Below are 16,756 nucleotides of genomic sequence, written 5' to 3'. Positions count from 1 at the left end.
CTTAGAACCGGCGACGCCTATTATTTTCTTTCAGTCAAGGTCGATGATATCGATGTGTTTAATTCAGCATAAATATGTGCACACAACCATAATATCGTCAATACAGTCACAATTGACATTTAAATTGCTAATGTATGTAATGTAGTCTAACCGAGGAGCCTGTAGACGTCGTCGGCGATGGCGGGATAACTTGGACTCCTTTTTGAGAGACTGGCCTGATATAGCACTAAACAGAGACGAGTGGATAAAGAGGGGGGAGGCCTTTGCCCAGCAGTTGGACACAGTGGTCTCTGAATAATAATTTAGGTACAGTCAAAATCAGAAGTTGCTATAGTTGTCGGAAAATGGACCCTGGGCTCCGAGGCGGTAGGCTGGTAGCTGAGAACGCAATCGGGACAAACACTAAAATGACTGACAGGAAAACAACACTATGAGTGGGGTCTAGTGTTATTTGGCTGCGGTTTTCTGTAAGGTGGATGTACTTCCCCAGTTGGGCTCTGCTCTACATCTGGAATGGCATTTGCTGGTTTGTGCCCTAAGCGAGATGACATTCACAATTTCACAGTGCCCAATAGGTACGTTTCTTTTGGACGTAGTCTACGGATTTACCCGGGTCCGGCTAACCCTGGAACCTGCAACTCCTGCAAGTGGTGCTTATATGTTTCATATTTGATAACGTAATTTTCAGCAGAACGCTAAGTCATATTCGCTTCACTTTGCATTTCATTTAATGCGTGCGTAGGCGTTATTAATGTTATTATATCGTAAATAATATGCGTTATCTGGGTGTAATGACTCTAAAACACGCCCTAGATATGTCTGTGCAATATATTTATAACTATAAATACTTCTAACTACCACATACTACATAAACAAGTCATATTATTCTGAGAAAATATATCCTTGGTTGCGTCACTTGCGTCTAATTTATACTCCCTTTTAAATATGTCGAAATATACAGGTTGGCTAAAAAATAAGTGCATTTCCGTTGCAAGGGAGGTTTTGGGATTATACTGAGCATCTTTTACTACGGGACCAACCCCGAAATCGCGAAAAAAAATTTGGCTATTTCATACACTTTGGCTGGTCCATTTTCTATAGGAGAGTAAATTTTTATTTCGCGATTTCGTGGTTGGTCCCATAGTAAAAGTGGCTTAGTATAATCCCAAAACCTCCCTGGCAACGGGAATGCACTTATTTTTTAGCCACCCTGTATACAAAAGTCCGTTATAATGATAGCAACTGACAACGCACTGCCAAGGAATTTGATTTGATACCCAATCAATATTAAAGCCGCTATTAGGGATCGGATTTTATTGTTTCTTTGACAAGGTACGAAGTGGCATACAGCTGATACAATACAACACAAATCAAATTTATGAACCGTAAAACATCCGAAACCGTTTAAGTTTAAAGGACCATGACTTGAAATGCTGTAAAGCACAAATAAATGAAAATCCTAAGGAAGGATTATTGGATCCTAAAGAGGAATCCTAAGAAGTTTCTGATATATATAGGTAAATCGAGGCATATAGACTCCAGACATTTATTAAAAGACGTCGACTTCAATTCTGATTTAAATATTTCAAACAATGGCGTAGTGTAGTGTACACTATTCATTCGTTTATTTACTATATTTTCAACACACTTGCTCAAAACGACGTTTTTATTCCACCGATTTTTGGCTCATAATCTTAGATATTAAACACGCGTGCTCTTTCAGTGTATTATTCCACCCGTGCTTTTTCATTATATTATCCGACTGAGTTAAGAAGGTAACTGATTGCTAATAATATGCATGGAAAGGGAGGCTTCTTTAATTGGTCGGACTGGCGGGCACGGGCGCGCCCGCAGGCGAGTCATGCGCGGCGCGCGGCCCGGCCGGCCCGCCCGCCGCGCCGCCCGCGGCCGGGGCGAGCGAGGGCCGGCCGGGCCGCCCGCGGCCGGGGCGAGCGAGGGCCGGCCGGCAGTACGAGTATGACAGATGAAACACATAATACTGTTTTAACTATTAAAATTTGATTAATATGAAAGTTTCTTTTTCTTCTCGCAAGTGTGTTGAAAAACGTCGTATGAAACGCGTGTGCATTGGTCATTACACACATCGGCTTTCTTATTGCGCGCTCGCTTACAGCTCGCGCGCACAATATCGCCTCGTGTGTAATGACCAACTTAGCACAGTTGTATCATAATGTACTATTTGCATGTCTGTGACACACAACTACACAAGTGTGTCTTGCATGGACCACACTCATCTGTGTGGGTAAATCATGCTCTCAAGCGTAGTTGTATATCTATACCTATAGGTAATATACTATCTTTAATGCGTACTGTTACTCAACGTGTGTAAGAATTAGCTAATTAAAATCAGTTATAGCTCCAGTAGGACTTTAATTGTTGCGCATTATTTAAGGGCTTGTACATTGGGCATTTACAGTGCAAGTATTGACTTTAAGTAAGCTTGACCCCTAAATAGCTCATCTATTAATGACTGTACTAGAAGAAGTTGTTTTATAGCAAAAAGTTATGCTAGTGCGCTGCGCCATCTCAAAAATTTGTGCCAAAATTTTAGAGTTAGACAGTGAAATTGGCAAGAATTCTGGCTCGTTTTGGCAATCTTCAACATCTAAGATTAGTTCACGAGAATATGTTGAAGGTGATTTAAACAGGTGGGGTACTACCGTCGCGTCGCGTGTCACGTAATAAAGACAAGATTATCTGCTGTTGTCAATACATATTTGGGCCGGTACAGACGGACGGATATATATTTATACATAAATACATAGTAAACATCCATAACTCAGGAACAAATATTAATACCCTTACCAGGACTTCAACCGGAACCTCCTTCTACTATACGTAAATAGGCTGGCTAATACTAAGGACTAGGCTTTTAGGCCAAATATATCGTCGTTCGTAATAAACGCACCTTTGTTACCATTACCATATATTATTATTATTATTATTTGGAGCCTTACGTGTCCCGCTGCTGGGCAAAGGCCTCCCCCCAATTTCTCCACAGATCTCTGTCCAGTGATGTGTCTGGCCACTCCTTCAAAAAGGAGTCTAGTTCATCCCGCCATCGCCGGCGGTGTCTGCCATGTCCCCGATTTGAGTTTTCGGGCTCCCACTCTGTGGCGATTTTGCCCCACAACTCATTTGGCATTCGGCAGACGTGACCAGCCCAGTCCCATTTTAGCTTGGCCGCCTTCCGAGCTACATCAACGATTTGGGTTTTGGAGCGCAGCGTGGTGTTTCGGACTCGATCCACCAATTTGACACCTAATATGCTACGCTCCATGGCTCCACTCCATGACCATTAACCATATAAATAAGGAAATATCTGGGAGACCTAGCTTTGCCGGGAAAGATATTAAAATTCTAAAATGCGTGTTTTTCCAGAGATAAGACCTCCTCAAAAACCCTCATATAGCAAATTTCATCGAAATCTTTAGAGCCGTTTCCGAGATCCCCAAAATATATAAATATATATACAAGAATTGCTCGTTTAAAGGTATTATATATTATTATTAATAAGATATACCTACATATTAAGTATGTGTTCAGCAGATATATCCTCCTAAGTCCCAGTCATTTTTGCAGCTTTGAATCTGGAAATATCTGTTACATACTTACATTACATAGTTTAAAAGTTCGATTTGATAATGTCCTTGTAAAGGAATTCAGGACTTATGAGGATGTTTACCCACTTATCTATTTGATGTTTTCACTATAATAAAGAGCGCTCTTCATGTGAGGTGATGACTACACGGTTCGTAACATTGAACTGTTGAGATCTAGCACTAGGTCGATAGGCCAAGTTTCCCTTGACTTGTAGTAGCTTACTCATATGGTTCTAGATAATCTAGATAAACACAATGAAGCGCGCAAATCTGAACATGCTTTCTAATATAAAGTTGACAGTAGAGTCATGTTTGCTCTGAGATTTGAAAAAGATTTTCCGCCCTTCCTATTGTTCCAGTCCTGCTTATGTATTTTTTTAATACAATGTCGGTGGCAAACAAGCATACGGCCCGTCTGATGGTAAGCAGTCACCGTCGCCTATAGACGCCTGCAACTTTAGAGTATTTAAATGCGCGTTGCCGACCCTACGAATTATGTCTCATAAACACACGAATTTAGTTCAAAACATTTGAAATAACCCGTATTCGAATTCAAAGCTTACTATTTTCAAAATTCCAAACAGTCCCACGGCTTTCACATAACCTTTTCTGCCCTCCGGTCGGAAAGCGTCAACTTTCGGCCCACTGCGCTAAATGAAGTTGCCGCTATCCGGCTCCGTCGAGGAGAAAAATGATATACACACCTCGCCCAGTAAATAAGAATGCCTCAGGTCACATGTTTGTCGATTTGACAATTACATGTAATCTGTCTGAGATATTTAAACTTCAAACTTCAAATATCTTTATTGCCAATGTATTACATTTACATGGAATATAGACCCTGTAAGGGCACAGCAATTGAATTTATTTTCTCGCTCCTCCTCCTCCTCGCTCTGTAAAATACTATAGCGATGGTGAAACTTACTTTTTGCATTTTTATGCTGGCAGGCTGGCACGTGTCATTCCGGAAGACGAGCCGGAAAGGATAAGTTTTCTGTCCTTGAGCTCAATGTGACGGGCGTGTGCAATGCATAAATCATCCTTAATTTTACTAGTATGGATAGTAAACAACAACATTACAATGTGGCAAGCAGTATCATTATTACACTTTTTATGGTTATACTTTAATGGTTCCCAATCTTTTTCTTATCCGACTCTTTTTATATAGGTATGTTTATTGCCATTTTTTTGTAGGCAGTTTTGTTTCAGGTGTTGACAATATTGTCAAATGATTTATTATTCGTAACATTAATTGAATGCAAACTTTGAGCTTTAATTGAAAATTAACTGATTAGGCTGAAAATCAAAACTTCTTTGTACATAACTTACATCGACCATTCCCAACGTAATTTTGAGCGATTAAATGCGTAGGCATTTGTAATTTGTGTCACAAATTTTCTTAATTTTCGGTATGAGAAAACACTAAATGTGACATTTTCAACCATAAGGTACCACATTGTCGCTTGTCAACAAGGTTGATTTCAAATTGAAGCTGTATGGAAATAGCGCCTTATTGATAACCGACAATAAGTACCCTTTTTATTGAAAATGGCACAAATATACAACTCTAAATTTGTGCAAAACCCTCTGGTAAAAAGCAAATATGAGATAGAACATATATTACATATAACTTATTCATATTGCGTGTTATGTATTCATATCATGTCTCGGTACGTGTCCGTGGGTCTGTACACGCGTCGAAGGAAAAACTTGAACGTTAGTCCTTGGTTACAATTTAAGGGCATGTTTTTAGGTCTCAGCATAAAATGACGGCCACAGATAAATAGCAGATTTTTAGTCATAGATATAGTCTCTCAGGGTTTCTTAAACCTTTTACCCCGCGTACAGTCAGCATCAATAATAACGTATGGAACGAGTTAATTTCTCAGACGACTCCAAACCGCATAACGAAAAAAATGGTTGTCTGTAAAGTCGGTTTACGGACGATAATTTTGCGTAATAAATGACGTTACCATGGAGATCTGTCCACAACGTGGCCATAACATTACCATGGAGATCTGTCCACAACGTGACACTTTTTCGTGCATGCTACCGGTGTTCATCGATTTATAAGACGTTATCACGTCAAAAAATGCGTACTTTGAGAACCCCTGGTGTATCTATTGACGATTATTTTTGATATGGTTCACGGATGATGATGCAAAGCTATTTTTATATTTTCATATAGGAACAGTTGCATTTGTTTGTTTCGTTAATTTTTTAACGTAACAAAATCAACTCTATTTCATGCACCTTAGATTTAAATTTCACTAGCAATGCTTATTTCTATCTTATATGTCATAAATATTAATAAATAGGTATGTATAATAAAAGCGCAGCAAAATATACAGTTTTTCTAGTAAGTATTTCACAGATAAAACGAGATTTATCTGTAAATACTTACTAAAAAAACTAACAAGACAAGGAAGTGCAAAAAACAAGAAAAACTTGTTTTTTGTTTGAACTTGATTGCAAGTAGGTTAACAAATATTAAATCTTTAGCATACAATAAGTTTTAGTAGGTAGTGTTTGTGCCAATATACTCGTATCGTATAGCAGCTAATATGTATATAAACGCAATAATTCACCGTCAAAATATAAATTTTCTTGTTTTCCATAACTTACTTCAAAACGGCTTCGTGATCGTGACAGTGACGTAAGGGGCGTTTTGTGCGTTGTGTACAGTCAAGGGCATAAATATATATACATTCCCAAAGTTTCAAAAATATGTGTACGCTCTTACACCTTAGAGGTTAGACAATAAAGTCGTGTTCACATATTTTTTAGCCATTTGTCTGGATCGATATTTTCGCCTTCGACTGTACAATTTTCAGACTTTGTCGTTTCTGAGTTTTGTATTGCTTTAATCACTCTAATGCAATATATATTTTGTATTGCTATAATGCTTATAGACTTTTGATTCTCAGAACGAACTGAACGAACTGGATCGATCGATACCACTAATGAAAACTTATCAATTTGTCATCTAGCCTATTGTAAGAACCTTGTAGAGTGGAATAACGGATATTTTTACCTATATTGCGTTGCCACTCTAGGTCATGGTGTGTTTACAATCACACGTACACTACCGCTCATAACTATTTAGGCACTCGTAATTTTTCCATACAATTGTATACAAAATCGACTTTCAGAATTATACTGCTAAGGGCCAGTTGCACCAACCATATTTAACAGACTGATCAACATCACTCAACTATGAAAATTCCTATACAATAAAATTTAGCGAACGCTTTAACGGTGACAGACGGTTTGGTGCAACCGACCCTAAGTCGAAGTCGGGTAACAGTTTTTTGTGCAGTTTACTTTTTTAATTTAACAGACATATCGAGCTTCAAAATTATGTGCAGAATATTCGTGTACATTGCCTATTTACCAAATGGCAAGCGTAAAAAAATCCATAAATCGTTTTCCAGTACAAAATCGTTTTATTTTGTATGAACTAGTACATAAGGGTTTTTTTAATCGTTGCATAAAGTAAACTCGAAATTTTAAAGGATGTCTTTGGCAACAATTTGAGGCTCAATATATTTACCTAAAAAAAATCAATCCAACATGTAAGAGAGTCATTTGCCTGCGATCGAACAGGTGAAACATGGTGAAAATTGCGGGTGCCTAAATACTTTTGAGCGGTAGTGTACGTTATATTTCATCTAGTGTTTAGTGATAACTAATAGATAATAGAGGCTCCCATATAACACTTCAGCACCGTGGTCGCAAGGCCGACAGGTTTCCGATTACATTGTGCGGTATTGCATAATGCCCAGGATGCTTATAGAGTGCGCAGTAAGGTAAATTTAAACTAGTATACCCAATTTTACGGCTAGATTAATAAAAACTCAACTATTCAAGCCTTTGCCATATCTTAGCCCTAAAAGTTCTGCATAAGAAACACAAACGAGATGTTATGGAGTGGTTGATTTTGCCTTACAAATCTTACCATACAAATTGCGCTCTCTGCCTTCCTGCCTCGCACAGCTAAACTGAAATGAACTGTTACCTGCGGTATTTGTGGACTGATACGATCTTCAAACCTTTAAGAAAAAGAGCGTACTCTCATCTTAAAGACCCAATGCACTTACACCCCTTCTGGTGTTGCGGGTGTCCACGGACGATTCGACTGTTCGTTTGTCTCCTATAACATAAAAAAAATATTTGCTCTATATGTATAAAGGGTCCGTCTGTTTCTCTCTGTGATTTTTGTGTTCATCTCGGTTGCTTCTCAGCTGTTGCTTCGAAGCCCTTTGTCCGTATTCCGACTTGTTTATAATAGGGGGTATTACTGCAATGTTCTGCCACCACAGTGCAGCATTATCACATATTGTGAGAGATTTAGGAGTATATTTAGACAGTGAAATTCAATTGGTTTCACACATAGATAAGATAACATCTAAAGCCTACAAAATGCTTGGTTTCATTTTTAGGCAAAGTAAAGATTTTAAAAACCCCAAAACGTTACTTCTTTTATATAATGCATATGTGAGGTCATATTTGGAATACGCATCTACAGTTTGGAGTCCCAACTATTTAGTGCACATTAATTCATTAGAAAGTGTTCAAAAAAAGTTTCTTAATCGTATGACGTATAAATTCAAATCTTTTAAGCCCGAGAATTTTGAGTCCCTGCAAGTGAGAAGAAAAAAGCGGGATGTAATTTTCTTGTACAAAATATTAAATAATTTAATTGATTCGGAAGATCTTCTCAGCAAGGTGTCATTTAAATGTCCTACGTCCTACGTATCGTACATGGTCCACCGGTTTACTATCAGTTCCATTCACTCGCTAAAAATATGTAAACAACAAATTTTTTGCAAGAGCATGCAATATATACAATAAGAAATATTCACACATTGATTTGTTCCAGCATAGGTGTAATAGATTTGTTTCTGTCATCAAACAAAATAAAAAATATAAAAAATGACAAATTTCGTTAACTCGTAGCTAGTAATAAAATTGTAATCTTGTGTTGTATTGTTATGATTGTTATTGTAATTGTACCTATTTGATTTCAAATTCTAAATTGAAAATTGTGCTCGTTATTTTCCAAATTCTAAATTATGCTTGTTATATTTTTAATCGTGCTCGTGGAATATTACTGGATGTTATTGTTAAATTCAACTTTAAATTCAAAATACCTAATAATTGTACTTTTTTTTTCGGAGCAAAGGAATTTTGTATTAACTATAAGTGGAAACTCTTTTGGCCCATGTTCTAACTATATCTTTTACCTTATTGTATTATTATGTGCTGTATGTTTCCCAAATAAATAAAATTAAAATTAAATTAAAATATTGTAAACCATAGATTAACTTATACATACTATGCCTTAAACAGTTTACTATGAGAATTAAGGCGGTTTGTTTACGGAAACGCGAAAATCGAAATTTCGTTATCTACATCTTTATCGCTCAAATGTGCAAGAGTGATTAGAGAGGCAGATAACGAAACTTCGATTTTCGTGCTTCGCGTTCGCGGTAGGCTCTCAGTATGTGCTAGTGGCGCCCCCTACGCACAGTAATATTCCCTATTCGAACAGTCTTTGGCATTTTCTGGTGATCATTCGGTCCAGGCTTGGTCCAGGCGCTTCTTTCAGCCGAATCCAACAATCCGTTAACATTTCGGTCCATCTGACTGTGTCTGTGTCCAAATGTCTGGCCCAATTTAACAGCATACAAACTAACTGAGTCAGTTTTATTTGATCACTCCTTTGTTCCATTCAAGCGGCTGATTCGTGTTTTATACATGACGGAACACGTTTCCTGTCCATGTGGTTACAATTTACATCGTTGACATATATCGTGTTAACTACAGAGTAAACTGGCCGAGCGATGAAAACAGGTTATTTAGTACTAGCTTTTGCCCGCGACTTCGTCTGCGTGGAATTAGTGACAGCAGCTAAAGTGAGTGTAGCGCCTGGATAAAGTCATGTCAAAAGTCATTAATGGCAATCATAAAGTCAGTCATGGCAATCATTCAATTTGAGCATATGCTTAGTTGCTTACATCAACTAACAGGCAACTCATTTATTATCTCAATTTCACCTCCCGTTTCACCCTCTTTAGGGATGATTTACGACATAAAAACTATCCTATGTCCTTCCCCGGGACTCAAACTATCTCTATGCCAAATTTCAACGGAATCGGTTCAGCGGTTTAAGCGTTAATAGGTAACATACAGACAGACAGACTTTCGCATTTATAATATTAGTATGGATTGAAAGGAGTTAGTGATCCGATCCGCTTTCATTGTAGTTGATTGAACTGTTTCACCTAACCGTCTGTCACCGTTAGGTGCAACCGATACTATAAGAAAATATGAAGTCTATAATGACACTTTTTCACTTTGTTCTATTCAAGTTGGTGCAAAGTTAGCTTAGACGGACTCTAATAAGACCGAACGGAGTAGACGAATCAGACTCGTATCAGAGTGACTGTCAGCTTTGTAAAGGGGCCTACTAAATATCAGTCCGCCGGACGATATCGGCCTGTCAGTTGTTCGGAACTGTCTAATTTTAGTTCTAACTGACAGGCCGATATCGTCCGGCGGACTGATAGTCAGTGGGCCCCTTTAGTCTCACTTTTCACTATTATATAAAGGCACTAAATACCAAGTCAAGTCACCAAGCTTCGTGGCAAGCATTTAAAATTATAAACGGGTATTTAATACGTCGCATTGCTTAGTATGTGTCCTTCGGTGGTTACTAGTTACTAGACTGCAGCCTTTTGATCAAACTGTTTACGGGAAGTAAGAAAGAAGCGAATATTATAAGGACAATGTTACACAATTCGAGCTTGTGTTATACACGGGTTTTCCTGGGTCCGCTTGCTTGACAACAAATCCCAATAACTGGCGTATGCACAAGTTTTTACGAAAACGACTGCCATGTGAACATCCAACCCAGAGGGGAAACTGGGCCTTATTGAGATTAATCCGGTTACCTCATGATGTTTTCCTTTATCGAAAACAGACTGGGTAAAAAATATCAAGTTCCGAAAAACTCATTGTTACGAGCCGGGGCTTGAACCAGCGACCTCCTTATTGAAACTTGGAAGTCACCGCTATAGCCACCAGCGGTGACAGGAGAGAATAACAACAACGAATAAGTCGTTGATCCACCCGATTGACATATTTATTTGTAAAGAACCCGAAAGGTCACTTTTAAGTGTTCCCCAACTGGTTCGGGACAATATATTCCCTCAAAGACTAAATTACTGGCCATGTCCAATTATATCCGCGGTGCGTTGACCTCGCACCCGTGCCAGCTGTTGCGCAAGAGCGTGTTTATGTCCGTGCAAATGTTTGTGTGTTTGTAAGGTATCTGAGTATGGGCATCCGCTAGCTGGCGCGGTTGCACGCTCGGGTGAGCGGGTTAACGAAAAATTGTATGAGCAACGCTAACTGGCGCGGACGCGTGCTACGGATTTTTAGTTTACCTACAGTCTACAGTGGCACCCGCGCTCGTGCGCCCGCTCCGTGCACCCGCGCTAGCTAGCGGACGCCCTGTTGCGACGAAAACTGAGGGCATGGATGGACGAATGACACAAGAAGACTGCACGCAGACAATGTGTGATGTACCGAAAAATGCCGACTCCGCTGTCTGTCTGTCCGTCCGTCTGTCACCAGGCTGTATCTCATCTCATTTTTACCCTTTGGGTACGGAACCCTAAAAAATACCTCTAAGGGGGTTAAATAGGGGATGCAAGTTAAATGTGGTATAAGTTTTATTTTAAGCTAGGAAGTTAAAAATTCGTAAAAATTTAGGTAAGTACTTTATAAAAATAAAAGAAAAATAATTTGAGCGTTTTTGAAAATGTATCCCCTGAGGTGGTAAAAAAGAACTTGACAGTGTGTTGAAATCAACCATTTTTTTTAAATGAGGACATAACTTTGTTAAAAGGCATATTGTTAGAATACGAGAAAAGTAATCATAATCATAATCATAATATTTATTAATAATATAAATTACATGTCACATTTTATACAGTGTATAAAGATTATATTTAAGTATGAATTTTCGCTACATAATGTAGGTTGTATTTAATCTCTTACATCTACCTAAGGTCCAAATTTAAAGAACTCAGTAATAGTACTATCGGTAGTAATATCAGTGTTTTTAAAATTCATCTACTAATAAGGTTAAAAAGGGGTTGACTTTAACTAGTTACGTGATGCGATAAGTCATGACCTGAATGAGGTTATCTACTTATTTTTAATCAAGAAGTTTTAAATACCTACGCTATATTGAGATTGAGCAGAGATTTAAAAGGCCAAAAATCAATCGCATAATTTGCACACCAGCGCCTACCTATCACTCAAAGTTACCCTCTTCTTTTCCAGTGAGACCGAGCGACGGTGTCCGTCGCTGCGTATAACATGCGCTCCATCCTGGCGTACTACGCCGACGCGGTAATGGCGGCGGCGGCGCGCGGCGCGGGCTGCGCGCTCGGCTGCAGCGGCCGCGGGGACTGCCTCAACGGCACCTGCCTCTGCGAGATCCGGTACTCGGGCGACGAGTGCGCCGGGCCCAACATGCCTTACCACGCATGTAAGTACACATAGACATAGGTATCTATAGTACAGCTTGGGCTGAAGCGGCCGCATTTTGTATGACCAATTGAGCATTGCAATTGAGCAATTGAGCATGTTACATGACCTCATGATTTGTAGGTAGTTCTAAAGCTTCATAAAAGTAACCCAGGAAACTGCCATTCAGGTTTTTCACAGAAACATGATAGATATTTTGTTTGTTTTGACACAACATTATTGTCTTTGACGTGATAACTAAGGGAGCTTTTAGATCTGGCGAATGCCTCGCTACCTATTTGAAAACAATTTGCAAAAGTATCGCTATCTGCTCGCGTAATTTCGTAGTACGATTTTCAGCGCACGTGTAGTGAAATTGCCAGGGCTAAATAAACCTCTAATAATTATTCGTGTTTTTAATCTCTAGTAACTTTTGACAGTATATGAAAATTGAAATTGCCACTATCAATTCGTATTAAACACAAGAAGGCCCGACCCCAAAAAAGTTGGGATTAATAGCAGGAAGAAGAATAAGACTATCAATTCGTATTATAGCTTTTAAGTATCTCAATCTATTATTAGCAAAATTCATCCAACCTTTCTTCTTTCAGGTATCGGCGGCGTATTCCTCCTAGTCGCCTTCGTATGCGCCGTGCAACTAACGATATGCATAGTGTCGGAGTACAGAAGACTCAAGGCGCCCACCTTCCTTAGAGCCTGCAAGGTCACCACTCAGAAGATGCTCTACCTCGTCGCGTTCCTCGCCTCGCTCATACGCGGGGCGTACTTCGTGTCACCTGTGAGTACTATTGTAAAAGGCCTCAAAACTTAAAGCACTCTTAATGATTATGACCATAAATATAATGCACTAAATCAGATGAGGTACAACTGTTAATAAAACCCGGAGGTCATGTTTCCCGGAATAATCTTAATAGCGCGTACTAGGATTTGTCAAGCATGGTACAGCTCCATCTAGCGGGAAGTTCAGGCACCTTCATTAGAGCCTGCAGGGTGACCACTCAGAAGATGCTTTACCTCGTCGTATTTTTTGTCGTATACGCGAGGCCTATCCCGTGTCACCTTTGTAGTAAAATAAAAGCACTCTTATTGACCAAAGAATAAAGTAACAAATCAAACGAGGTATAATTAATATTGTAAATCTGACAATACTTAGTACCGGCCAGAGGTTATTTCACAGCGCGAAGAAGGATTTGTGACGTACAGTACAGCAACATGGCGCTTCTGTAGGTAACTAAATTGGAAATAAAATTACGAGAAGATGAAGATCAGTATCAACACCCCTAGTGTAAATTTCATTCGATAGCGTGACGTGACGTGCTGTTTGTGTTAAGTGTCATTTTGTATGGGATTTTAAGTTTCCAAAACGTCCCGCTTGGCGCCCTGTTCAAAATCCCATACAAAAATAGCCATAACGCAAACGCGAACGCACGTCACGCTTCCAATGAAATTTACACTATATAGGTGTTCGGTGTCAACGGAAACCCGTAATGAAACACTGAACTTATTTTGGGCTAATTGTTAAATGAACTGTGCTATGTGCCATAGTTTAGTCACAGGGCGGACACGCTATACATCACAAATCACTTGCGTTTCTATGTGTGAACGTCACGTCTGTACACGCGGCATGCGTCATAGTGATAGTGTGAGTAAGTTGCTTAAAAATAGTACTGAGCTGCCGGAAAACGGCCGTCAATCTGCTCTCGCGGGGCGAGGTAATTCGAGTCGGGGCGGGGCGGTGCGTGGCCGTTCTGTATGATGTATTACTTATTCTGTGGTTTAGTGTATAGTGATTTTTTGTTGATGATTGTTATTAACTATGTTTTGTTTCTGCCAACAGTCAGCGTTCCAAGAGGGCTGGGCGACGAGTCTTCTCTCCGCTTACTATCCGTTGCTCCTGTCTGGCTCTTCACTCATCGTCTGCTTCTGGGCCGAGGTAAGTCTCATTTACTTATTTCAAAAAAGCTCGGAAAGGCTCTCGGAATTCTTTAACCTTTTGGACGCCAATGACCGATGTATACGCACCGTAGGTTCAACGCCAAAGACCGATTCATCGGTCATAGACCACAGAGCAACAAAGACCTACATGCTTATGCATAAAGTTCAATTTCAGTTTTACACTTCGGTGACGTGGCTTCTGGATGACTGCTTTTGTGTTTGATACGGCGTCGAAGAAGTTAAAAACGGATGAGAAACTTGCATTTTTTCCACAGGAGTGGCAATGATTAAAGTTTTAACATGAATTTTGCATTAATTTACTTTTTTTAATATCTATAGCGTTCATTTGGACTTGATTTGAAATGTATTACAGTTAATATTTTCCTCGCGGTATTCTATTCGTAAATTATTATATTCCTATTGTATATTTTTTTTCATTCGGTATCAAAGCTTGTGTAGCCCTCGTGTCTTGAAACCCCACTTTTTGAACCACGAGCGTCGCGAGTTTGGAATCTCCCGCTTGCTCGAGTATCAATAATAGTACGAGGGGTTAAACAACAATTTTGCCCCTTGTAAAACAAAACTGATTCTAGATCGATGATAATACAAGTGACAAACAGTTGATAACAAACCCAACTGCATTTTTTATGGGCTACAAGTTGATCTGATCAAATAACCAGCATCGCTTTAAACCCAATCATCATCATCATTTAAGAGTTATACTCTTGTCGGTGGAGCGATTTCCATATGTGTCGGTCCTCTGCCTTCTCCTTGACAGCCTGATACGACACGACGTTGAGTTTTTCCTTTACTTGATCTATGTATGTTCTCCTTGGTCTCCCCCTCCGTCTCCTTGCCTCAACTCTCCCTTCAATTATGCTTTTGATAAATTCGTCGTGTCGTAGCAGGTGTCGAAGCATCTTTCCTTTTCTATTTAAATCCAATGAACAGTTACATTATGCAAGATTCAACATACCTAAATAAACATTGCAATTTTGTACAGTACCTGAAACTTTGTACAGTTGGCACAGTCCAGATTGCAATACCAAACAACTTGCTTGTTTACATACACGGAACACCTGCGCTTGTGTTTATTTTCACTTCACTCGTGTGTAACGTGATTACTGATTAAAGTGATTACTTATCTCGTGACATGCTACAGATTACGCAATAGATTACAGCGCCATCTATGTGTGATGCGGCGAACTGTTATAACATTTATATAAGCGCCATCTGTATGTGGTGCGCTAAACACACTCCAACGTGTGTCGGAATCGGATAATTATTAGCGCGGCGTCGGCGCATCTAGTTATTGTACACGATTAATAGATGGCGTTGTAAGGCAGATTTTAGAGGCTAGAAAAAAAATCAAAGATGACATACAATCGTGTCAGATACAATTCATGGTTTAGTTTGATAAACAAAGGTCTCCTTAGCGACACTTTACATTAGTTTCACCAAAGATAGATATAACTCCGTAATAGATGGATACAGTCTAAGGAAAAAACGTGCCTCGAAAATCACGAAAATTTGATTCTCGATCAGATGGCGCCACTAGTTTTGGCCTACACTCGTATAGAGGGCGTTGACTGTTTCGTTTGTTATTTATAATTTTAACGCATACCAGTGAAAGAACATGGGTCAAAATCATATAAAAATAATTAATGCAAATAAAAAAATCATTTATCCATATTTAAATACATTTTATCGTACTTTTATAAATATTTATTTTTAGTTTTAAAGTGTGTCGACAGATGGCAGTGAATTTACTGGGGTTACAAAATTTACTATGACAGTACCGCTCTAGTATAAGTTACTCTATGGTTTCACTTAGATGCCTGCAATATTAATAGACTAGTACAATTACTAGTCTTTTTTTTAGGGATCCGTAACCAAAGGGTAAAAACGGGACCCTATTACTAAGACTCCGCTGTCCGTCTGTCTGTCACCAGGCTGTATCTCATGAACCGTGAGAGCTAGACAGTAGATTTTTTTAAAATTATGCTCTCAAAATAATCTACTTAAAGTCTTTAAAGGGAAGGCTCGTAAATCCTTGCTGCGTTTTCATCAGAGATGTGCTAGGGCGCAGCGAAGGATGTTTTCGCTAAAAACCATTAGAAAATTGCCAACTAAAGCTGCGCTGATCGAGGATAGGCAAATGAAGTCATTCTATTGGTTCTTAAACAAACAACCCTCGCTACGCATCCTCGCACATTTCTGGTGAAAACGGAGCCTTAAACTAAGTTGAGTTTTTTAAATAAGACTTCCAAGCTATGTATGTGGTGGTGCCAGAATAAGATTTCTACACGCAAGGTGAATCCTAAAGTTTTTGGATCTCGTAAAATCTCTTCACGTGTCAAGGCGCGTGAATTCTCACCTCACGTTTTTGCAGCAAATTGCCACAAGGACCTATAAAATAACCTATACTTGTCAATAATTAAACTTATTATTTCTGTAATAATAGGTGGCGAATGAAAATTGTGTGGCGTCATACTCATTAGACGTTAAGTATGAAACATGGAAAACATCCTTTGTACTGACTAGACTAATATTATTAGTTGTGTTGGTTTGTATTGTATGATTGTATTGTATTGTTTGGTTTGTATTGTAGATTACAGCGCCATCACACATAGATG

At 39.0% G+C, this 16,756-nt stretch overlaps 1 protein-coding gene across 3 annotated transcripts in view; it reads left to right on the top strand.

The window, feature by feature from the left end:
- Window positions 1-16,756, top strand: part of LOC134751107 (uncharacterized) — a 77,946-nt gene that overhangs the window by 20,603 nt on the left and 40,587 nt on the right. For all 3 annotated transcript variants that reach the window (XM_063686455.1, XM_063686457.1, XM_063686456.1), the window contains exons 2-4: window positions 11,979-12,186; window positions 12,776-12,963; window positions 14,023-14,118. In XM_063686455.1, coding sequence (XP_063542525.1) covers window positions 12,015-12,186; window positions 12,776-12,963; window positions 14,023-14,118 — 456 coding nt within the window. In that variant the 5' untranslated portion in view covers window positions 11,979-12,014. The remainder of the gene's footprint in view (window positions 1-11,978; window positions 12,187-12,775; window positions 12,964-14,022; window positions 14,119-16,756) is intronic.

Source organism: Cydia strobilella, chromosome 21, assembly GCF_947568885.1.
Source record: "Cydia strobilella chromosome 21, ilCydStro3.1, whole genome shotgun sequence".
NCBI classification, from domain to species: Eukaryota; Metazoa; Arthropoda; class Insecta; order Lepidoptera; family Tortricidae; genus Cydia; species Cydia strobilella.
The sequence above is the reverse complement of the archived record's forward strand: the minus strand, read 5'-3'. Positions and strand labels throughout refer to the sequence as shown.